The following is a 26,360-nucleotide window of genomic DNA, read 5'->3' on the forward strand; positions in this document are numbered from 1 at the left end:
TAAGCTTTTTGTCATCGAAAGAGTCCTTCAGACGGTCGTTTAAACCACATACGGAGGCGTAAAAATCATCGAAGGATTCCTTCGCACCCTGCTTTCGACACATTAACCTCATATATATGTCTATCTCGGACTCCATCCTACCAAACTCTTTCTTTATAGCTTCTTTTATAGCTGAAAGATCCGCGTTAGGGTTCTTTTTGATGAAACGCCAAAACCACTTATTAGGCCTACCTTCCAGCAAAATGTGGAAGTTGGCAGCAATCTGTTCATCACTATACGCTGATGACGATTGCATCCTGCTTATTTTTAGCAAAAAATCGGAAATATTTTCGGAACCATCATAAGTGATATTCCAACGTTTTAGCTTACAAGGGCCTAACGCAACAAAAGTCGTAGACCCGTTTGAGTTCCTTGGTTGAGGAATTTGGTTCATTGTCGACCTTTGCGATTCAAATGGGGATGGGTTGCTTGCTTGTTGCGGCTGTATGCGCAAACTTTCAAGCCGTTGCGACACATCCTCCATGAACGCATTCATTTGTTGGAAAATTCGCGTTTGGTATTGAACCATAGTTCTTTCCATCCTAGAGAGAAGGTCCTCATTTGGATCACCATTATTTTCACGTTGATTTTCCAATCTCTCAACGTTTCCTTCTGGGCATCCCGGAAGCTGACCGGCATTATGGTCATGACCCTGACCTGCCTCTTGATCGACCATGTTAGAGGTAGAATTGGAAATTATAGAGTTTAATTCTTCAGAGAAACTGAATGACGCGTCTAAATTAAACCTATCAATGGTAGTGTGAAACCTTCGGTAGAACTCTTCAAAATCAGCTTCGTTCTGAGGGTTAAAATTATAAACGTTGTCTTCTGCACTTGAAAAGTTATGATCACTATTCATACTTAACCACCCTAGTCGTGTTCTACAATTAGGTCCTTGCTACTAAACTCTTGGCAAAGAAAAATATGTATATACTTTTCCAAAAAATAAAAATGTACCATACAAACTTTAAGGAAATATTAGAACCCAGGTAAATCCAAAATAAAGGTGAGTGAGTCGTAAATATCTCAAAAGAATTTAAACTTAATTCAATTTCAAAATTCTTTAACGATATTGTGTTTATAAATTCAAACAAACGAAATAAAAATTAAAAAAAAAATGTATGAAATTCTTTTTACCCAAAACAGGAAAATAAAAATAATTATAAAATGTGCTTAAAAAAAGTGAAAAAATCTAAAATCCCAATTCCAAATACTAGGATCTTTCAAGGTAATATTTGAATGTGTTGATGAAAAAAATATATATAAAAAAAAAACTTTTATCTTAATCCAGAAATTTCTCTTCCAGTACCGCTTAATCGAACAAAAAAATCCAATCGGACCCCGTGATGCAATTCAAAATCAGAGGTGTCCAGTTCGACGATCAAAGAATTGACCTTTTTTTTTTTTTTAGCAAAAAAAATTCAAAATTTTTGTTTAATACCAAAGTGTATGTAATTTAAAATGAAAAAAAAAAAAAATATATTGAAATTTGAAAATTGTTATGTTAAAAAAAATCTAATTAGTTTTGTTTTAAAATGTTTTATTGGCTTAGGATGAGGATGAGTTTTCTAAAGGAGAATGGATGACAGTCGGAACGAAGAAGCCGTTGTTCTGAGAGCCGACGAGCAAAAAAAATAAAGCATACTACTGTTGGAAAGGACTTCTGAAAAAAATTATATTCTCCTCGGGTTTCAGGACTTCGAAAGACGAACCCTTCATCTTTGAAGGCATCTGAGACCTTCGGAGAATTTGATGGGGCTTGCTGAAAGGACCTCCGAAGACGCCTTCCTTTAGATCGACGGGTCTCTTTCAGCATTATATTTTGTGTTCGTTTGATTCGGACAATCGGGAATCCTTATTGAGGATGACCGAAGACTCGAACCAATCTTACACGAAATTGTATTGAAGTTGTTGTTCGAATGCGTTTCCTTGTGGCAGCGCGATACCAGTTTACAACCTAGTTATCGGGACTCACAACAAAAACTGCAATCGAAGCAAGGAATTAAAATTGAGTTTAAAATGCAATGAACAAATAGAAAAAAATATAAAAATTTGAAGTACTGAATGAAATGAACTGAAAATTAATGAATGCAAGTTAAAAGTAAACTATTGAGTTTAAAATGAATTGGCTCAGAAAAAATAATCAGCCACTCTATCAAAAAGATAGAGGGCTCCACGTTATGGGCGCCATTTGTAACCTCCTATTTTGCCTTGGTTCGGTTGGCTGGACGTATTCCCTTTGACTAGCTCGGTCGTGGGATCTTGAACCTTCTGGAGTTACAAAAAAAATTATCCAGCCTGCGTCAGGATGTTGATAGACGCGCGAGTAAATTTCCTCTACCCTCCCTACCTTGGTTGCTACTCTCGCCAGAGCAACCCCTTTTTCAGGCTTCTTCTTACCCTTCCATCATCCCTAATCCTCTCCCTTGTTCCTCACCCTCATCCTAAATATTGAAAAATTAGTCCTGGCACATTGTGCTATTCACTATCATCAATAATTTCTCAACGACTGATTGATTTCCATGATTAAAATCAATTTTAATTATTCGTTATAAATATGATTTTTAATTTCATGATATTTAATACTACAATAAATTCATAGGTAATTCATTTGGTTTAAAGTATTCTAATTTGGTAATTAAATGTATGGCTTTAGATTAACTTTATAGATATTTAAGTAAAAAAAATGTATGAAAAGATATGCATGAAAATTATCTAGCTATTATTTTTAACGAGTTGGCAATCTTGCGTAAAAAAAAAAGAAAATTTAACTCAATACTATGCGTAATGATATTTCTATTCCTTTGCTATTCATATATGTAGGTATTCAATTTATTACTTAATTCCGTCGGGAAAATTCGAGTTGATACAAAAAATTTCAAATAAAAGATAATATATACATATATGTTAATTATACTCAAACAAACTTACCCCTATTCGTAGAAGTGGCCACTGCTGCTAATAGTTTGGTTTGGAGTCAGCTTTCTTTGTGAATAATTGCTCTTCTGCTTTCACCAATTTAATTGAAATTTATTTTGTATTTGCACTCGATAATTTCGCGAATTTTATTATTTTCGACCGAACTAGATATATTATAAATAAAAGTTATTAAATTTAAAATTCTTTTCTTAAGTCGCACTAGCAAAGCTCGTTTTACAAAAGATTAATTAAAAACAAACAAAACGAATCAAATGTTTAGTGTTAAAGTTAGAAAAATTAAAAATTTTAAAAAGTTAAAACAAAAAAAAGATTAAGTCTTCGATGGGATTCGAACCAGGGACCCTTTGGTTGAGAGGTACGTGGTTCGTCGCCTAGACGATCACGACCACGATGCCTCTATAAATTGATGTTGAAATGAGCACTTTGATTTTCCTTGTTCGCTGGGGTATACTTTTAGGCGATTGGGATCATTCCCAAATTCCTGAGCGCCTGTGCCTCTTCGTTCGGAAAATTGGGATTTTTCTTTGAAATTCCTGGATTAAATTAACTTAAATCACTTATTTGCCTCAAATTATAGCTTAAGTGCATAAGATGCATATATATATATACATGTATTAATGACTTTTTGTCCTGAACGTCCTCTACGTATATATATATATATGCATAGCCATATGCCAATTTATCACAGAAAAACTGCATTTTTATAAAATATAAGACAAAATACCTGGATTTATCCTGGGATTCCACAATTTCCTCGTTAGTATATAATGAAATATATGATTCACTCAAATACGTAAAAAAAAACTGAATGTTCAAATCACTTAGAAATGACTTTCAAACTTGCAATTTTTACTGGTCTTGCTGCAGGTATCAGATGCCCTTGTTGCAGCTTCGGAGGTTTTCTTGAAAAGAAAGACTTTCCTTTCGAACTTCTTCCTCAACCTATCCATTTAGTACATAGAAGATTCCGCAAACTCATTTGAACCGTTTGATCGTGAGATATCGGAATCGAATATTCGATTCTCATTCTCTCGCGCTAATGAAAATCTTTTTCTCCCGCTCTCAGATTATACTTTGCGAACGCTTCCCAAAATAAATATCCCAAAAAGCTCGCAACTCGTATAACTCTAAATTTCCCTTAATTCTAAACTCCCCTCCTGTCATTCTGACAGCTTTGAGCTTAGTTCGTCGGGAACAATCAAAATAAACATGAATGTTGACATTGTATCGTCGTCAACATTTAAATTCATTTTAAATTTTAAATCTTTCGCGCATTTAAACGAGAAAAACACAAAAAAGTGTAATTCGGTTACAAAATACAACTTGAATGTATATTTAGATCATGTTTGAAATAAAGTGAAATGATAATGGTGAACTAAATTTTTTTTGTAAGAGGATGAAAAGGATGTTGCAAGGATAATAAAGAGATGAAGAAGCCTAGTCAAGGAGTTGTCCTGGCGAGGGAGGCAACCGTGGTAGGGTGGGTAGAGGCGACAAACTCGCGCGTAAATCGACAACTTTAACGCTCAGGCCGGAAGTTAAATTTTTTTTTTGTAATCGTCTTAGGTTCAAGAACCCATGGCAGAGCTAACTAAAGGGGCATATTTCAGGCAAGCTGAACCAAATGGCAAATTAGTCGGTTACACTTCATGTTTTGCGTTCACCGGCCAAGATGAAATAGTTTTCTTCCAAGCTCAGTTTCAGTTCCCTAAAAAGAATCTCGAGTTCTGAAGCAATGTAAGTAACCTGTGGAGCTCCAGCCGCAATCATATACATCCGCTTCCCTTGAGTGAGAGAGATGCATACAACGCAAATTTCTAGCGTCTTATGCTTTCGCAATTCATTGTTATATACGACTTTATAATTTATGCCTTTTCGTATAAAGAGAGCGACACCGCCCCCTTGAGTGGAGTCGGGCCGGTCTCTTCTTACGATATAGTAATTTTTATGAGTCCAATCGTGTTTGTGGTTTAGCTTAGTTTCGCTAGCCATAAACACATCGGGACTGTAGTCTTTCAACAATTAGAACATATTGGCTCTTCATTCAATCCTAATCAGTGAATTTACATTCACAGCTAGGACTTTTAGGCGCGTCTCCGGCAGCGCGCCCATTATGTTCTAAATTGCCCCAGGCCAGGCAACAAAGAGTAGAGATGATCTACCCTTTTGCCTTGCTCCTTTATCTGACTTTGCAGTCCTGTTAGTTGACCTTGAATGCTCAACAACAAGGCTACAATGTCAGGCTGCACCTCTGGTGTCTTAGGCACAGGGGCCTTTGGGCAACCGTTGGTGGAGCCTGTCTCGTGTTCCCATTCCCTGACACCATTTGGGCGTAGGAAAATTTGGGATCCACGAATTTTTGTGTTGGAGCCTGTCGAACTGTTCGACTTCTTTCGGCTGGCCTGTGTTTGCTTCATTTCTTGGACCTTAGGGCAACCCCTATAACTAGCCGTGTGCCATGGTTTCCGCAAAGGACGCACTTAAGCAGGGTCAAATCCTCAACCCGCTCATTCCCCAGCTTGCATTCTCCTTCTTTGTGGGTTTCTAAGCACCTGACACAACGCAACTGCATATTGCAGTTGGCATCGGAGTGGCCAAACCTCTGTCAGTTAGTACATTGTAAAAGCCGTCGTACCTTTTTTAATGTATCCCAGCGTGCAGCATGATGGTCGCGAGATTTGATTTTCTTCACACTCTCAAAACTGCTTTGGGGTGATAATGTTACCAGGAATATTGGCAGCCTATAACTATCTTGCCTGGACTTCACCGTAGTGAAAGGCTTGACCCCAATAAAATCGAGATCGTCCGTGGCTTTTTGACGGAGCTCAGCTAAGAGCGCCTCCGGTTCCGTGCAGGAACTTATGCCCTTCAGAAGGACCGTCTTGAATTTTTCGCTCTGGACGCCAAACTCTGCTCTGGTGACAAACTCTCAACTTTATTTACTACTTAACTTGCACTATTTAACTTGGAAATAATTATAAATGAAAACACTTCTACACTCGCTGGAAGTCAAATAACAACTGACAGTCCAACGTACTAACCATCATGCCACGGAAGCGTATTTACTGAAGCTTATTACATCACTTACGTTCTCTTTGGCTTAGATAATAACTTTATTTTTTATTTAAAGTAAAACGAACATTTTTCCATTCAAATCATTCTATAATTTATGTACTTTGTTTAAAAGAATTTTAACACTTAGCTCGCTCCGCTCAAAAACATATGTATGTACGTGCACTTGAGTTATTATGGATGGGGAAATTTGTTTAATAAATGAAATAAACCTATTTTTTGTATTATTAGTAATGTATACACCTATGACACACTAAATTATTTATTTCTTCTCGTTGACTCGCAGGCCGTTGGTGGTGGAGGTGGACCTCTTTTATGCAAATCTTCAAGATACGTCATAATAATCTGTGTTCGATCCTGAGGTAAATGGTCCAAAACTAAATACCTATTTAAAATTGAAATATAAAAGATGAATAAATGGAAATGAAATGAAACTTGTTCACATTAGAAATACTTTACCTCTTGTCGTTCTTGAGAATTTCCTCAATCTCCTTCAAATGATTTGGATTCTCATTCACAGTTTCAATGGTCTTGTAGGATATTAGCTTGCACTCTTGTAAAAGCTCACGTAAAGAACTCTTTGCACTAACTGTCTTATCTTTGATGTAATCTCTGAACTCACGTTCACATTTATCCGAATTGTTATACTTAAGGTAGCGTGGGTCCTCTTTTACCTGCTTTTTGATTTCCTTCCATGGACTGGTCAGATTAAGTGTAGGAATTTCATCCAACATTTCACGGAATTTCTCACGTTTTTTCTTCATAAGGGCATCAATGTGATCATTGAAAATTCTAAAAAAAAGGATTATTTAAAATAAATTAAAAGCAATTCAAGAACTTGGTTTACTTTTCTCTTTCTTCTCGCTCCAGACTGTCGACTGCATCCCAACGATGGTCTTTGCGAAGTTGTTTCTTAACTTCTTTCCATGTGAGATCTGGATTGCGAACAAGATCAACTAGCAAAGCGCTTAAATGACGAATCGCTTCGTCACGCAAATGATGCTCACGCTCCTTGTCTCTGTCCCTGAGATGCCCAGCCAATGTCCGTTGCACCTCCTTCTCTCGTTCGCGAATACTCTGTTCGGCTCTTTGTTGGCGATCACGTTCCTTCTGCAGTCTTTCGGCTTCATCGTCACTTGTTTTATTTGCCTCCTCCTATTTTCATATAAGTTCTTTTGTTACTTCTTAAATTTATTTAATGTGATAACTCACCTTTTCGACATCTTTCTTTTTGTCTGAACTTTTCTCATGTGTACTCTTTTCTCTGCTGCGATCTCTCGTTCGGCCACGATCACGATCACGATCCTTCTTGTCGGATTTTCGCTCTTTACGTTCACGTTCTCGTTCTCTCTCCCGATCCTTCTCCTTCCGTTTCTTCTCGTCCTTCAACAATCGCATATAGTCCAGAAAGTAATCTTCCCGCAGCATTGAACTTTCCACTGCACGATACCGAGATTCCGATTCCAACTTCTTTTTCACATCTTGCCACCTTGAATGGCGATCTATTTCCGAACGTTCACGAAGCAATTCTATGAAATCTTTCCTAATCTACAAGTTTGTTTGGAAAAAAAAGAGAAATCTTTTATTAGCGCATTTAATGGTTTTCATTTTAAACTTAAAACTAATTATAAAATATAATAAATTAAATCTAAATTAAAATAAAATTATTGAGTGTACAATAGGATCCGTTCCAATGATATGTGTTGTACACTTTGATTAAAGCTGAAATAAAATTTATAATTTTTTTAATTATTATTAGACCTGAAAAAAATGGTTAAATTTATTTAATTGAAGACAGACGACTTATTCTTAAAAACTATAAGACATTCAGCTTCAAAAATTTCTGCTGGCATTTGATTTGTTGTGTATTTTTTTTTGTAATTTGAACGGACGGACGGACTGACAGAAGATCTAATAATTCTAAAAATTATTAAGAAAGGTTATTATTTGTGTTTCTTTATTTTCGTTAAATATACATATTGTTTTGCTGTTATTTCGCCTTCAACTTCAACCATAATGCATGCTTTCCATATGACTCAAAAATAAACTTGATATATTTGCTTTCAGCATCAAGTGTTCCCACTTGTAAATCACTTGTAAATGACTTTTACAAAATTTTACACACAGTATTTTGTTGGAATTAATTATCAAATAAATCTAAGTTTTAAACCTCAACTTTGGAAACCAAAACATAATTTTTAAAGCCAATGAAAGCTGTGAAGATGCACTTCTATACCTGAATTTTTATATCACAAAGGCTCTATCATCTCGTAACCATGTCACAGTTCTGTCACTAGACTTCGAAAAGGCATTCGATAGGATTTCTTGTTCATACAATTTTAAACAAAACTATATTTTGGAAAATTGGCCCAAAGATATTTAATTACATCAAATTCTTTTTGAAAAACCGGTAAATCTGTGTCAAAACGTAGAATTGCTTTTCAAATTATTATCGTCTCCATAATGAAATCCCACATTCGTTGTCAGTTGTATTGTTCTTAATTGCTTTTGATGAATTCAGTTACAAAATAATTAATAAAGATGATATGTTTTTTGATAAATATAACTTTGTAATAAAAAGAAGCTCTACGTATTTTTTGTCGATTTCAAGGCAGCTTTTTAAACCGTTGAACGCCAATTACTATTCTTCAAGCTTTACGATTATGGGATGTCGGACAAATTTGGGCAGGTACTAGAAAGCATCTATGACGAAAATAAGACAGCGGTATTGAATGGGGCCGAAAAGTCGGAGAGTTTCGAATCGAAGATGGGAGTCAAGCAAGGTTGTCTTGTTCATAGAGGACCTGACTGATTTTTTTCCTGGTGGAATTGAAATATCAAGGTCACTCATCAAAGCCTTGCTTTTTACAGATGAAGTCATACTGTTTGCTTACTCGCCCGAAACTCTACAGTTGATGATTAACCGACTAAATGTGTATTGCCGGTTTTGGAATCTGACCAAATCCAAGGTGATGATATTCCGGAATGGTTCTGGTACAACAGCAAGGATTGCAAAATAGCACTATGACAGAGAACCAAAGGAGATAGTTAAAGCCTACAAATATCTAGGATTTACCATAACCAGCAATCTTTATATGGAAACACACTTTAAAGAAAAGCTGATTAAATCTAAAAGTGCAATATCCGCGAATGAAAGAAAAACTTCTCAAACCAGTCAATATCACATAGTGTTAAATATAAGGTCTTTGTTGCATTGGCGGCATCTATTATGATGTATGCAGCACAGGTATGGGGAGGGGAGACGTTTGAAACGGTCGAAAAACTTCAGAGGTTCTTCATTAAAAGATGTTTTCGTTTACCGAATAACACCCCAAACTATATGATCTCAATTGAGACAGGACTATCACCGCTATTCATCAAAACTATTAAATGCCATGTTGATTATATCAAAAAAAGTTTTTACTATGTCAGATGAAAGACACCCAAAAATTCTGGTATTGAAAACAATTGATGATGACCTCCGGAATCTTAAGGCAAATTAAGATAAAAAACTGAGAGCCGACGCTATTAATGAAGCTACATCCTCGCTGCATAGATCTACGTACAACCATCTAAATCACAATTTATGCGAACGTAACTACTTGTGAAAAAAGAACAAACAGGAACTCATATCGGCAATTTTCAAAATGAGAGGAGAAATTATAAGCATTAATTATATACCACATCGGAAGGATCTCCCTATCTACTGCAGCCTTTGTAACTTAAGAGTAAGGAAGATGTAATCCATTTCATAGGAAAGTGTCCAATTTTATGAGAATTACGCAGAAATTTGCTCGGCAGCATAAAGTCACCAGAAGAAATAGTTGCCCTCCTCAACTGTGAAGTAAACGTAAATCAATTATTTAATTTTTTTCGATCTGCAATGTCTTACCGCAATCAAATTATAAACGACTCCTTTTCGAACAATAATTTATTTAATTTATTTTAAACGCTAATTCAAAAAAAAAGTCAATCGGCGGACGGCATAGCCAAGCCTTAACGATTTTACTAAATTATTTTTGTAAACAATGTACATGTGTATAGAAACCAATATTAATAAATCGAATTATCTATCTATCTATATATCTTGTAATAAACTTTCGAAAAAGTCTAAATGCCCAAAAATTACCAGCCCAATAAGGAACATGACGGGAGAGGCAGGACTTCCCTTAGTGGCAGAATGCATCTTAGAAAGGAGAACTAAGATATTCACCAAACTTTCTTTTGTTCAAGGTCAAATTATCAACAAAGACTTAATAACAATTAGACAAGCAAAGTATATTAAGCGTATTCCATTGATTGCTGTAATAACCGCAAATGCAAAGGAGATTGCGAAAACCTAAATATTTCCCAAGTTATCAGCCCTGGACCTTTTATTATGAACCAAGCTTTATTTCATGATATAATTGGTGAACTAAGGTCAAATGCCTGGAATATACTATTTACCGACGCATGGTTCCAAAATCCACGAAAGCATTTTCTTTGCATCAACTCACGAATAAGGGTCCGTTATATCCATAGGGATAATATTTCTTTTACTTTCACCGCAGAGGCGACAGCTATTCTACAAACAGCAAGGATAATCTCAAAACTACCTGGAAAATTTGTTATTTGCTCTGACATTCCACGCAATACAAAATCCTAATAACTTGACAATTACCATCAGTAAATTAAAAGACCTACTTACAAGTTATCTTAATAATTTGAAACTTATGTGGATACCACGATATGTGGGAATTTTGGGTACATTTACACATTTGGGTACATTACACACTACTCAGCACATTAATGTACAGAGAAGAGAACACAGCACCTTGCGCGGCTAGACTATGTAAGGTGATAACAACACAAAACATTAATACAAGACAGAAGGACAGATGAGAAAGACACAACAGCACTGTCTACTAACCACGCTCACTGATGCTTAATTTTGGTGATCGATGGGAACCAAAGCTTTATCAGTGACTAGGTCTAAAGGTGGCGCTATAGTCCTGTGTGAACTAGGGCCTAAAATCAAATGGGGTGGCGCAACAGTCCGTTGTGAACCAGGGCCCAGTGACTTACAACTCTCAACCATTCCTGTGTGCGAGTACTGTTGTCAGGAATGGAAGGGACCTACAATCTTAGGCCGAATCCGAACGGCTAGTTTGAGAAAGCACTTTTTCATGACAAGAATTACTCTTGAAGTATTTGTCAATTCCTCGCAAGAGGCAGTACCTGCGAAATTTTTTTTTTTCTTTTAATTAAGGTGGCACAGTCAGGGATTGAACCCAAGAGCCCTTGCATGACAGTCCAACGCACTAACCATCATGCTAAGGGTACAACAGTGACTAGGTCGTTGCCAGGAATTTTAGGTAACGAGCTTTCCTATAAATCGATCAAATCACGAAACGTGGCTTATTACGTGAAGTTTAAAACAAACTTAAGGATCAAATTCTTATTGACTGGAAAAACTTCACACAAACTCATTAATCTTACAAATATAAAATCCACTCTTCTGGAATCTCCTTGGCTCATCAACTCCATTTCCTTTATAATGAACCTCGCATCTCAATGGAAAACCCATACAAACGTTGAGACATATCGCAAGATTTTCCTAAACATTTCAACTGAGCTTAAGTCCAAAAACTGAAGATGGTGGCACGGTACTTTTTGGATTGGATTACCTCCACAAACATTATCCATCTTAACTGCAGAAGCTTTTGATATTTTTACTGCCATTCGGGAGGCTATAAAAAAAAGGAAAAACGCAAGTTATCTGAACAGACAAACTCTCTACGATTAAAGTTGTTATAAATACCAACAACACCACCAATCTCATCAACAACATCCTAGCCTTATTAGTAAATGTACACATACAAATTATGTGGCATCCGTGGCAATAAGCTCGCGGATAATGCTGCCAGCCTTGCAAGCAACCAACCTTATTACTTTTATACCAAGAATTACATTTTAAAGAACCTCACAAGAAAACTGAGCAGCTCCCAAGAAAACGAATGGAGAATATACAATTACCATTATGTAAGTTCACTCTTACATAAAATCAAACCCTATAACCCCACAAACAGCGCAAACACAAAAATAATACACTTCATCCGACTCCGACTTGGCCATACCTCTGCCACCCATCTCCACCTTTTCAAAAGAACCACCTTCCATCTGTCCTACCTGCAATAATATCTAATATAAATAAGATCAATACTTTTAAAAACTGAAACCATTGTATAAATGTATACATGTAAAGTTAAGTATTATAGAGCGGTAGGCTTTTACAGCTAGAAGCTCAATAATTTTATATTAGCATGTAATTTATTACTTGTTTAATAAATATATAATAATAATAATAAACAAATTTGTATCATTCCTAGGTTGACCTCTTATTTCTTCTTATTTTGCTGGACTACAAATCTAGTTGCTGGAGCGAATGGAAAATATTTTCAATTTTTGTATTTAAAGACTTTAAGTTCTGAAAACTGAAAACGTGATCATAAACTAAAGGGCTAGAAATAGACGTGACCTTCCAAAAATTCTCGAAATCTCATTAGAAAACAAAATAAAAACTATTATCTTAAAATGAGAAATTCAATTTCTTAGATAACGATACGGTGTTCTGCCCTGTAATGCAAACGGGCAATTAAAAAGTAGAGAAAGCAGTTAATAAATATGAAAAATTAAGTGAAGTAATTAAAATTTTAAACAAGCACTTCAATTAGTACAAAATACTTGTGCATGTTATGAAGAGGACGACTATTCAAAATATAATCAAGTTTTATAAAAAAATCATTAAAGCAATGCATTATGTCTAATGTTGGCAAATAGTTCAGCATTTTTTGTATGTATGTATTGATTCTCGAAAAGGTAATGTAGGTACCATTTTTAACAATTGAGTTGGTATCAAAAGTATAAGTACAACCAGATTTTCATACAGTAGTCGAGCAGTCCACTGGCACCGAGAACACACGGCGGACACCATCAAGTAATAGGCAGACAGTCAAGAATTGGATGGATTCAGCACTTTGCAGATTGTTTACACAGCATCCCCCAGCACACTCTTCATCACATTCATAAATTGGCACCAACACCATCAATCAAGTTCGATCTAGCATCTCAGGTTCGGTTTTTTTGTTTTTTTTTTTTGAGTTTTTTAGTTTTTGTTTTTGTTTTCTGTTTCAAAAATACCATCTCACCATTATTGAGGGTCTATCATCTGCTTGCAAGATTTATTTTTTCATCTTCAGAGGCTTTATCTAAGCGCAGAGACTAGCACAAGAGATCACAGACGCACGCCAACAAGATGGTGGTAATATTGGGATGCTGGTTGCCATAGACAAGCATAGCCTAGCGGTAGTAGTAGTTGATGTTGTAGGTATGTGGAAGTAGTAGAAGTATGAGAAGACATCAGCATAGTGATGCGACATCATTAAAATAAAAATCCATGAAAATTTATAAACAAATTACAATCTATACAATTTTGTTGATTTTTTTTTGTTTTGTTAAATAAAAAAAGTAAAGTTTGTTTATATTTATTTTATAGCTTTGTTAATCTTAAGATTGTAATGTGGTTTTGGAATATTTCATTCATTTTATTTATTATATAAAATATTAAAAAAAAACAACTAGTTGTTTTTTGAATCAACACTCTAGAGACTAGAAACTCTGCACATACCTGTTCCTTTTTTTGAATTTTATCCTCTTTTTCCTGGCGGCGCACATCTACGATGTACTCATTGAATAAACTTTCACGTTCACGTACTTTTTCGATGGCTTTGTAACGATCTTCGCGCCCATAACGTTGGCTAAATTCACTGAATGATGACCTTAAATAAAGAAAGTTAATTATAGACTGTCTTTGTTTTTCTGCTTAACAACAACTGGAAACTTACTTTCCATTGAGATGGGCATCTTCCATTAGTTTCCTGAAGTCGTCCCTCTTCTGGCGCATTTTATTGCGTTTTTCTTTGCGTTCTTCTTCAGCTCGATCCTTGACATACTTCTCGAATACTTGTTTACGTTCTTTGGAAGTCAAAAGTAGGTAACGTGGGTCAAATACAATCTTATGAAGCTCTTTCTCCCAAGTGCTAAACGCTGAGACCTAAACAAAAACATTTATAAATAATAATTTGTTGGAGTTGTAATAAAATATTAAAATAAAAGAGACCCCGCCACTGACAGCGCTGAAAAGGTTTGTAACGTAATGCATAAACTTAAAGAATAGCTCATTCTTGTGCTAACACCGATCAATACGTGTATAAGTTATCTCAGGAGAGGAACATTGTAATCCTTCATTTCTAAAAAAAGCCTGATGGAACCTGGACAGCCTCTCCAAGCTACTGAAGAAGACGAACTTTCCGGGTTGCGAGAGTGATAACCCCGAATCGCTGGAAACAACAGAGCTAAACGTAGCTCATGTGGCGCAAATCAATTCCGTTATAACCAGAGAAAATATTTTGTGGGCCATCAATACATTTTCTCCATATAAATCCCCAGGCATGGATGGCATACTGCCAGTAATGCTTCAAAAGTTGCATGATGTGGCAGCTCCATGGCTGGAACAAATTTTCAAAGGATGTCTCCTTCTCAAACATGTGCCCATGTTGTGGAGACAGGTCAAAGTAGTTTTTATCTCGAAAGTGGGTAGGCGAGGTCACGAATCCGCGAAGGATTTCAGACCAATAAGCTTTACATCTTTTGTGCTTAAAACCTTGGAGCGCATTCTTGATTACCATATTAGAGAAATCCTAGTTGGACGACCTCTCGAAAGCTCTCAGCATGCTTATCCTAAGGGCAAATCTACGGAGACTGCCCTCCATGAGGTAGTGCGTACTGTAGAACAAACAATCCATTATAAAGAATTTACTCTTGCCACCTTCCTAGACATAGAAGGTGCTTTTAACAACGTCCTTACAGAATCCATAGAAGAATCGCTCGTTAAGTTCGGTGTAGAAGACTTCATTCGAGAATGGATTATTTCCATGCTCAGTGGTAGGAAGATTCGAGCCACTCTGGGCAATACAATCGCAACAAAACACGTGAGTAGGGGAACACCCCAGGGTGGTGTCCTTTCGCCTCTTCTATGGCTTCTGGTCATGGATACAACTCTCGTTAAATTAGAGAGATGTGGAGTGAGGGCGGTAGCCTAGGCGGATGATTTGGTGCTATTGGTGTCAGGAAAGTACACCTCTGTGATTAGTGAAATCCCGGAGTCAGCTTTGAAGAAAATTAGCAACTGGGCCACGAGTTGTGGACTAGGGGTTAACCAAGGTAAAATTGAACTGATTCTCTTTACCTCCAAAACTTAAGTACCGCCCTTCACGCTAACTCGACTCAACGGTCAAATCCTATCATTGTCTTCCAGTGCAAAATATTTGACTCGACCCTAAACTAAACTGGAAACTAAATATTGAAGTACGGGTTAAGAAGGCCTGTGTTGCCTTCTACGCCTGCAGCAAAACTTGCGGCAAAAAGTGGGGACGTCTTCATTCGAAGATGATTTTATGGACGTACACAGCCGTAGTACGTCCAATCTTAACATATGGTTCGATTGTGTGGTGGCCTGCACTAAGCAAAGCCTATAATATTGATAAACTAGAGAAGGTTCAGAGAACAGCTTGCGTGGGCACCACAGGGGCCATGCGTACTTGCCCAACGGACGCCTTAAACGTTATTTTGGATCTTCTACTAATCACTCTTTTTATTAAATACATAGTTTCCTGCAGCGCTATTAGGCTGAAGGAATCAAATAGCTGGTTGTCAAAACCTTATGGTCACAGCAACACAACGAAATTGATTCCCTCAGATATTATCTCGGTAGACACTGACTACGGCGCTCCTACTTTGAGCCTTAGTAAGGGTTTTAAGGTTATTTTCCCATCGAGAGAAGATTGGGAGGATGACATCGTGTCGATAGGTTTCGACACAACCATTTTTACTGACGGCTCAAAGATGGAGGGAGGAGTTGGTTCTAGGATCTTTTCTGAGTCCCTAAATGTAGCCAAATCCTTTACGGTTTCCTGACTTTGCTAGCGTTTTTCAGGCTGAACTGCTAGCCAGTCAGGCAGTCAGTCACGATGAGCTTGCGAGCCTGAATATTAACCCTGATCTGGGTTCCGGGCCATAGTAGTATCGTGAGAAATGAACGGGCTGACGAGCAAGCCAGGCAAGGATCGGCCCTTCATAGCTCACTTGCGGAAATGGTTAAAATTCTTCTTGGTGCTATGAAGGGTAAAATCTTTTCTATCTACCAAACTGAATCAAACCGAAGGTGGAGCAATTTACCCAACTGCATTATATCTAGGAAGATATGGCCCACCTATAATAAAACCCGTACAAACGATCTTCTATGTAGGCCAAGGCAAGACATAGCCAGGATTGTTGCGGTTTGTACCGGACATTGGCCTATAGGAGTTCATGCAGAGAAGTTGGGTATCTCTTACAACACCTTTTGCCGTAGCTGTAGTGACCAAAGAGAAAGTGAAACGATAATCCACTTCCTCTGCAAATGTCCTGCTTTGGCAAACACTACAATAAAATACTTTCGAAAAGCATTCTTTCAAGAACTTGATGAGCTATCTGAGACAAAGATTAGAGACCTAATCTTTTTTCTCAATGCGACAAAATTGCTCTAACATAATCGCTATGAAGCTTCTCTATAAATCTATCCCTTTTAATCAAAGGTCAAACGAGTTTTTCGTATCAAAACGGCGCACTACAGCGCTAATTGGATCTCAGGCTAGGTTGCCTTGAGATCGCCATTTCTACCTACCTACCTATCTGAGGCGAATTATATATATGCAATATATATTATTGAAACGTGCAAATGAACGCTTGGATGATTACGATTTCGTCAATCCAATCAAAAAATTAACTCTCGAAGGATCTCAATCATTTATATTTAATTTGAATGTAGATTAAAGAAATTCTTTTGCACCGTTGCAAAGTAAAGAGAAATTTCAAAAGTACATGGCTGAAATTCGACTCCTGTCAAACTAAGCTGTTACACCAATTTTTGTTTTCAGTTGAAAGTCTGACATTAACCAAAATGGATCGCTTAACTATCAGGCAACGCATACAAATTGTTAAAACCTACTACAAAAATGGTAATTCTGTCACAGCCACATCGTGCTTTGAGAGGAGGTTATGGTTAACATAATCGTCCGACTACGCAAGCAATTGGAAAAATTTTAAAGAAATTTGAATAGGCTGGATTGATTATTTGGACGACGTTGTAGATACATATGTACATCCAATGAGTGCTTTCGAATACAATTTTTTTGGTCCAACGCACTAACTTTTATGCCACGGGTACTACTCACTCGGCGGGTATGTTAATAAACGAAATTATCGTATTTGGGGTTACGAAAATCCTCAAATAATTGAGTATTGGCCATAACGTCCACAAAAAGTCACTGTTTAGTGTTTGGTGCGCTTTTTGGTATGGACCTCCATGGAGGTCTGATTGGACCTTACTTCTTCGAAAACGACGATGGAACGACTGTAACCGTCAATGCGGAGCGTTATGGTCGTATGATAACCGACTTTTTGTACCTGCTATTGAAGAATGTGGTTTCAACAAGACGGTACCACATGCCACACAACTCGAGCGAATATGGCTTTATTGCAAGAAATATTTCCTGGCCGCGTAATTTCACTTAGCGGCGATATCAAGTGGCCACCAAGATCATGCGGACACAGCTAGACTTTTTTGATGAGGCAACGCGAAGGAACGTGTTTATGCATATAAACCTTTAACTCTTGAGCATTTAAAAACCAACATTCGTCAAGTTATGGCTATGATTACGCCCAATATGTGTCAAGAAGTGGTCGAAAATTACCTCAAAATTATCGATGCTTGCAACAGTTTGCGTGGTGGTTATTTAAATGATGTAGTGTTTCGCACATTATGTCAACATTCAAACTTAGCAATAAAAGCAAAATGAATAACCTTTATATCTCTTGATATATTGTAAAAATAGGAATTCCGAAAAAAAATCATGTTTAAAAAAGGTATTTTAATGCTGATGCGTATTAAAGAAAATGTGTTGATAGTTGGCGATCTTAACTCCAGACATTAATCGTGGAACTGCTTAAGTACAAATTCTTGGGTTAATATTTTGAACAATATTATGATTACACAGAATAATAACTATTTAATTAGCCCTGTAAACCCAACGTGGGCACATCTGAACTAACATCTCTAAATGTAGAGTTCGCTTGGGGAGTTAATGCTGACTAGCAGAATAATTAACTCAAAACTGGGCAACTTTTATGGCAAACGATTCGTTAGTAGAGGGAAACCGCAAAGTGGTGTTCTATCCCCTCACCTCTGAAACCTAGTGGTAAATGAAATCCTAAATAGTCTGCATGCGGAGGGTTTCAGAGTGATAGCCTATGCGGACAACGTTGCTATAGCAGTTTCATTAAAGCATCTTTACACAAAATGCCTCAGACAGACTAATACTTTTGGCTGATTGGTGTGGACTGGGTGTTGACCCACACAAACCCGATTTAGTCTTATTTTCGAGTAGATACAAAATTCCATTTGTCAACCCTCCCTATATTAAAGGAATCCAATTAAAATTCTCAGACGAGGCTAAATACCTGGGTCTTGTTTTAGATTAAAAAAAAAAACTACATTTGAAACGCAACTTACAGGAAAGAGTCAAAAAAGCTACTATAGCTCTCTTTTCTTGCAAAAAAAAGCTATTGGTAATAAATGGGGCTTACAACCCAGAATAACGCATTGGCTATACACATCGGTAATCAGGCCGATTTAAATGTACGGTGTGGCAGTATGTTGGACTGCTTTAGAGAAAGCTATAAACAGCGAGAAATTAAATAAAGTCCCACGTTCAGCCTGCCTATGTATAAGCGGACCCCTTCGCACCTTATTCTATCTAACACCCCTTGATATATTTAGCAAAGAAGCTATTCGCCTCAGAGCTTTATCGCAGTGAACTAAAAACAACATTGGTCATTCCGTAATTCTTAGTTATTTGGAATCAATTCCAAAGCACAGAGACTACACCATCCCCCAACTGCAATTCGACAGAAGCTTCCAGATTTCTATACCTCCCAGATCTTTTTGGATTGATAGGACATTCTTGGAGGATGACTCAATCCACTTTTACACAGATGGGTCAAAAACAAAAGAAGTGCTGGTGGTCTCTCATTCCGCCTTTCCAATCATTGTAGCGTGTTCCAGGCGGAACTTTTGGCGATAAAGGAAGTCTTGTCCTGGCTTAAAGAAAACGTGATATCAACATCTGATATCCATATTTTATCAGGTAGTCAGGCGGCTATAAAATCTCTGGACTCTGTCTCTACAAACTCTATAACAGTCCAAGATTGTCGATCATCTCTAATGGGGATGGCTCAACAGTGTAATATTCGCTTTTGCTGGGTACGGGTCATAGAGACATTCCAGGTAACTGTAAGGCAGATGAACTCGCCAGGAACGGTAGCATACCAATCGCTACTTGTAAACTGTTGCTAATGCAAGACACTGTGAGGAGGGAAGGCACCAGGTAGAACAACACCAAAACGTGACAAGTCACAAAAACCACCCCACACTGGATTTAAAACGTTCAAGGTGCTTGCTATCTCTAAGCGGATCGCATATAAGCTCGATAATAGGTTTGTAATAGAAAAGCACGCCGCGCGGCTAGGCGTATTCTCAAATGAAGAAGCTGTATGGACGAGGAAGAGGAGGAAACAGTTCTTCACCTTCTCTGTACTGTACATGCCCTGCTCTAGCTCAAAAATGAAAGAATTACGTAGGAGAATTCTTCTGTAACGATCTAAATCATATCAGCATAATCAGCCGCTCACGTTTCAAGGGACTCAAACTGGTTCCATTGAGCTTAAGAGGAAGCCTCAAGATTCATGTGGTATCACAATTAGCCATTAAACTGGCCTAAGTGTTTCCGTTTCCATCTTGGACAGCCACTATAACCTAACCATAAGTTTGATGCACGACTTTTGTACCTCAATGTACAATAAATAAATAAATGAAATAAAATTTAAAATAAAGAATGGCTTACATCTTTTTCGCGGAGCATTTCCTTGAATTGCTTTACTCGTGTCTCTAGGGGTACTAAAGCACGTTCTTTTGCTGCGCGGACCTCTGCCTCCATGGCAGCATCATTGGCTGCTTCATTTGGAGATTTCTTTACAGCTTTTGGATCTTTATTTAAAAAAAAGAATTTATATGAAAATATAAACAAAAATAAAAGAATCCAAAAAACTTACCTGTTGCAAGTTTAGTTTTCTTAAGTGGTACTTCTTCAACACTCGATTCAGATTCAGTTCGGATTTTTATGGTGTCACCACTCTTGTTGCTAATGTCCAGTACTGGCGATGATTTCATTGGTGGCTTTGCTTCAGGTGGAGTGGCGTCCTGTTTAACAATACCTTTGAGTTGTTCTGGTGGATTCGCCACTGCCTTGTCAACATCCTCGCGCTGAAGAAGGTCTTCAGGGCGCTCCCAAACCGATGTACGAGTCGAAGGATTGTAGAAGAATACTCGTCCATCTCCAGTCCATACAACACACCAAGGTGTACCGGCAATGGGGGTACTCGAGATTGGTCGACTTTTGTCTACTGGTTTGTTGGCGGCTGCGGTTTTCTTCTCCTCTTCTTTTTTCTTCTTCTCAATTTCGGCAGCTATAGCTGCAGCTTTCTCCTTGGACTCTTTGAGTTCTGCCATTTTGATAGTCTGATCGGCAGCAACTGCCTTAGCTGCATTATTGTAGGCTACTGAAGGATCAAATGGAGTTGGAGCCTGCCCGCCCATATGCATATGGGGGTTAGGGAGAATATGATGACCTTGATTCATTGGCGGTGGTACGACAGTCTGTGGCGTAGCGCCTGAATGGGCTGCCATCCGTGCCGCTTCCATATCTCGAATAGCCTGCGGTTTTTCCCAAACACTTTCGCCTCGCCCGGCATGATAGTAATAGGGTCGTCCGTCGGGAGCGCGATGCTCCGACCACTCTGCGGCTCTCGCAATCACAGCTGGATCGATAACACCTGGTTTTATAATAAGATTTTTAGCGGGTTTCTCTTGCTGCGGAATGGGATGATGTTGTTGCATATTCCAAGGCATTCCCCATGGAGGTTGGTAGCCACCATGTCCATAACCTGGTGGTGGCATTCCAAACGGCGGTGGATTAAAGTTTGGCGGATGCATGCCCTGGTAGTATGGAGGTGGCTGCTGATGCTGTGGAGGCGGTTGGGAATGTTGTGGAGGCATCATTTGTGGTGGTGGTTGATGATGATGCGGCTGCTGTGGAGGATGTTGCTGCTGGGGAGGCACTTGTTGTTGTTGCAGTGGCGGAGGTTGTTGTTGTTGCTGCTGTTGCAACGGCGGGAGAACCTAGTCATCATAGAGAGCAAGACATAAGAATCAAGAGGATCCAAAAAATAAATTATATGTATAATGGGTACGTCAAAAAATATGTCAATGATGCGATGCGGTGAACATCGGGTGCCTAGTATCTCAACTGGAGATTGAGTTCCAACTCCAGCGAAAAGCTGTTGGGGGTAGCAAACTAGAGAGGGAAGATAGGTGTTTCACAAAAGCACCTCCTATTTCATCCAAACGGCAGCGAAGGAATCGCCAAGATGGAATCAACTTTGGCAACTATAGTTCCATTCAGGTTGAACTAATTAGTGAACACCTTATAGGGTTACTACGACAAACTCGAAGCCCAGGGTAGAGTGACTTCCTAACCAGTTGCGAAGCACCAACAAGCCTTGGGTACGAACGGATTTACTGTTGACAACCCACGCAAATGATTTAAGGACAACGAACTTCGGATCTGTACATGGAATGTTAGGTCTTTTAATAGACCACTTGCAGCCAAAGAATTATTGGAAGCCCATCCAGGAAATACGATGGGATGGGCCGCGAAAAAATAGAATGAAAAACCAACAACGTTTATTTGGATGCGTCTTTTTCATTGACGCCAGATTTAGGAAACAAGTTTTGAGCTATAAGAACATCAACAAGCATCTCATGACCATCCGCAACAAGGCTGAATTCGGAAGCATAAGCCTATTATGCGCACACGCCCCATATAAGAGAACGATGACAACACCAAGGATATGTTCTTCTGCTCTTGGACAAAGCATATGAGTAGTGTCCTAACTACGATATTAAAATTGTCCTGGTGGATTTTAATGCAAAGCTAGGAAGGGAAGACATCTTTGGTGGAATAAACGGAAAAAACAGCCTGTACGATAACACTTCCGATAACGGATTCAGGCTCATCCAGTTTGCTGCAGGGCGAAACGTCATGTTAGCCAGTACGCGTTTTCTACACCTCAACATCCACAAAGAAACTTGGAGTTCTCCAGATCAATCTACCGTCAACTAGATTGACCATATTGCGATCGACGCTTAAGTAGCACTTCAGGTTTCCAAACCCAAATTAAAACAGGGAGATGCTTGAGGAAGATACAACTCCGAACATCTACAATAGCAAGAGATCACTTTTCCGACCGAGTCCCAAGTAACCTCTTTCGAAGTTCGCTGCCGCTAACACAATGTATCGAGAATGAGTGGCAACATTGCAAAGCAGCAATCTGAGAAGCTGCCTCTGACATACTGGCTTTCAAGCATCCACAATCAAGAAACCCCTGGCTTGATAAGGAACGTCGGTATGCAAATGCAGCCAAACAATAGGCATGCAAGGCGGCGCTGCATAGAAGGACGACTGCTGCTTACGACCTTTATGAGCAAAAAAGGAAAAAGGAGCATGAGAAACATGCGGTCAAAGATTTGGAGAGGTTTTATGAGCAGGTGAAACAAAATACACAAGGAAAAAAATCTCAAACCGAAGGCTGCAAAGATGAAAGTGAAAACATCATAGTGAAATCAGAGGCAATATTGAGGATACGGACGGGCCACTTCTGCAAATTGTATAACAGCAACGACGAACCGAATTCCGCTGTTAGGCAGGATGATGCACTCACTATAGATGACGAAAGCCACCAATCCCGGCTTAAGGTGGGTGTCCGTTTGAGAATAAACGTGCTGCGAGTCGCTTTCAAGCTGCTCTCGAGAGCGATCTCGCAGGTGGACATAGTTGCGAAGATTTGACTTATTACTCTCGACATTCGTCCTTTTTAAAATCACTCGCAAGGAGATGGATTCCCCTAATTGTGTATCATTTTTAAGAATTATGGGTCTAACGTTTTGTATAAAAAATTCAATTTCACTAAATGACAAACGGCAAAAATTTCGAAACTGTTGAGGATCTTCAATTTGAAGCTCTCTTGAAAGAGCAGACCCCGCACTGAATTGGTTCCGAGGACCTACCCGCGGTTAAACCCAACATTTTTTTCTTTTTTAAGAACAATGCCGATAATTAAAGTAGGTGGAACCCTTCGCTTGTAAGAAATCATTTCCAACTGATAATATGTTAGCAGAAGAAATCTATCAAGTAGACACAATAATGAGAGTACCCTCAGCAAGAAAACTCTCAATATTCTAGTAGAGAGCTCGGGATAGCTTAATTTCTAAAATTTGGTCCTCAAAAGGACAGTCTCCCGAGAGTTGCTCGCGAGAGTTAACTGGTAGAAGTACTCTCAAATGGACACGCCCCTTAAGGCGAAGTAAAGATTGCCATATCTAAGCTCAAGTCTAACAAAGCATGTGGAGCAGATGGCTTGACTGCCGAGCTCTTCACAGCGTCTTGAGATAACTTGGTTAGGAGCATACACTACATTATCTCTAAGACATGGTCAGAAGAAATCAAGTCCAATGAATGGAACCTCAGTATTGTTTGCGCGACACTGAGAAAAAGGAGACAATTTCAATTGCACCAACTATACAGGAATCAGTCTACTAGTGTACTTAACATCGCTTGCAAAATCTTCTCTGCCGTAATATGTGAACATCAAATCGACACCCACCATCTTTTCATCGAATTCAAAGCCGCCCATGACACAGGGACGAGCTGTATAAAGCTGTGTCAAGTTTTGGCATCCCTGCCAAACCCGTCCGTTTGTTCAGGTTGACCATCGAGAATTCGCGCTGCTCCATAAAGGTTGGAAATAACTTAATAGAACCTTTCTATGTCAAAAAAAAGCTTTAGATAAGTGGAAGGCGCTGAGAAAAGTTCTTGATCTACGGTTCGGTATGCAAAGAAGTTGAGTGGAGGAAAAGATGGAAGGAACGACGATCTGTATAACGACTTAGACTTAGCCAGAAGGGCCACGTAGTAAGCAATGATCCGGTCCGGAAAGACTCGAAACCAAGCTCATAGGACAGCGCAGCAGAAGAACGCCGCGGATCAGGTGGCACGCATACGTGAACTGCGTAACTAAAAACATCTCTTTTGGGACCGAGTTGATGGAGAAGTCTGGTGGGTTAGGCCCCAGTTCAAACAGGGCTAGCGCCACCTGAAGCAAATAACTAAACAAACTTTGGTTAACATCAACAAACGAAACGCTCAAATAAATATTTCTTTCACATGGGTTTGTGTTCACAAAGATTATTTTAGATTACAAATGATGATAAGGTTTTTAGTTTTACATGAATCTATTTGGATTCTAAAGGTCTAATCAGTGAAGAGGACTTAAAACAAAAAAGGAGGTTTTTTCTTCTTTTTGTAGTTAAAAACAATTCTAACAAAACAAACCTGCAAGTCTGATCTTTGTGGTTCTGGAACTGCGTTCTCTGTTGGCTTGTTGTTCTCCTCGCGGCTGTTATTCTCCTGAATACCGCTGCTGTTTTCTATATTGTTCTGCTGCTGCTGTTGTTGTTGTTGTTGCTGTTGTTGCATTTGTTGGTTTTTTGTATTCATTTCTTCAATTTCCGATTGGGTCATTACTTTGATGTTTGGTCCTTCTGGTTTGGTCCACGTTGTCTCTCTAGTGATGGCGTGATAATAGTAAGGCTTTGAATCCTCAGATTTCGTCTCCACCCAGAGTTCTATCGGTGGCCCGTTGAAGGTGTTGTTATACGAGCTATTCGGATCATTGTTTCCCTGCCAATTGTGATCTTGATTTGGTCCTCCGAATCTACCCCCACCACGTCCACGGAAGAAAGAATTACCTCCACCACGTCCTCTATTCGGTGGAGGCCCACCATTGAAGGGCTTATTCCAGAACTTATTCGAAACCGGTGGCGGTGATTGTTGTGGTGGAGCCCTAAATTTTTCCCAAGTTTTCATATCAATTGAAAATAAAACGTTTGAATTTACTCACCGCTCTTCATTATTTTCACTTGGTGAGACATCGTTGCTTGCGGGAGGTTCTACAGCAATTCCATCGATTTCCTCGCCATTAATTGGTGAAGAATCTTTTTCTTCTGCGATCGATGGTTGTTGGTTTTCATCGTCCGATTCTTTCATAGCAATTGGTGAGTTTCCGTTTTCCATTGGAACATCATCCTCAATCGGTATTTCCATTGTTCGTTAATTCACTTTTATCCTTTTTGTATTATTTGTGATTTTGGTAAGAAATTGGATAAAATAATCATTCAGCTTGCAGAAAAATTGTCAACATGCTAATAAAAGAAAAGATAAATGGAAATGGAAATGGCCGTCGTGCTTGACAGATGTCCTTTTGGCTTCAATTGTGAATGGGTCATATAATGGTATTGTTCAGAAACGAAATCGCAATTAGTCTGTTTGGCAACATGGAACTGTCATCTTTGTGTTTAAAATCTATCGTTCTATCATCTTTGGATTTAAATTGGGCGGTTTTTAAATTTAATATACAAAGAAAAATAGCTTTTTCACACTTAACCCAAAACCGAGTTTTCGTCAAAAACTTTGTGAAAACCCGGAAATCGTTAACACTGAACATTAAAGGCCCAACTATAATAGGCATAAGCTAGCATATGCGCGCATAAGTAAACGTGCGAATACAAAGAATCTCAATACGAGTGAACATAATGGGGTCTAGCTCCGTTTCGTTCAATTTTTCTCAGTTTCGTTAACTTAAGCACACTTAAGCAAGAGCGATCCCAGTCGCTCGCCGCATAAGTAAAATCTGACATGTAGATACGTGAGCAAAATTGCATTATGGCTATGCAGTAATTTCGCAAACTTAAGTGAATTTTCGTTGGATTTTTGACATAAGCTTATGTTTGCTTATGCCTATTATAGTTGGGCCTTAACACGTCTCCGTTTGACATCTCAGTTTTTGCAACATCGATTGTCAAACATTGTGGTGATGCAAATCTTGTAGGTAAATCCTTCAATTATTATTTGTGAAAATTAAATGCATTTGAACCAATTGAAATTGATTTTCATACATACAAAGAAAGTTAAACAAAATATAAAGATGTTGTTAAGCTT

At 38.4% G+C, this 26,360-nt stretch overlaps 1 protein-coding gene across 1 annotated transcript; it reads right to left on the bottom strand.

Moving 5' to 3' along the window:
- Positions 1–6,120: 6,120 nt before the first annotated feature.
- Positions 6,121–25,585, bottom strand: LOC129952861 (transcription elongation regulator 1). Its single transcript, XM_056065751.1, has 10 exons — positions 25,264–25,585; positions 24,696–25,206; positions 20,299–21,424; positions 20,091–20,233; positions 13,935–14,143; positions 13,718–13,868; positions 7,264–7,599; positions 6,899–7,206; positions 6,511–6,843; positions 6,121–6,436 (listed from the first exon to the last, which is right to left on the bottom strand). The coding sequence occupies exons 1-10, from the start codon at positions 25,464–25,466 to the stop codon at positions 6,310–6,312; spliced, it is 3,447 nt and encodes a 1,148-aa protein (XP_055921726.1). The 5' UTR covers positions 25,467–25,585; the 3' UTR covers positions 6,121–6,309.
- Between the last annotated feature and the right edge of the window lie 775 nt (positions 25,586–26,360).

Source organism: Eupeodes corollae, chromosome 1, assembly GCF_945859685.1.
Source record: "Eupeodes corollae chromosome 1, idEupCoro1.1, whole genome shotgun sequence".
In the NCBI taxonomy this organism is placed as follows: domain Eukaryota; kingdom Metazoa; phylum Arthropoda; class Insecta; order Diptera; family Syrphidae; genus Eupeodes; species Eupeodes corollae.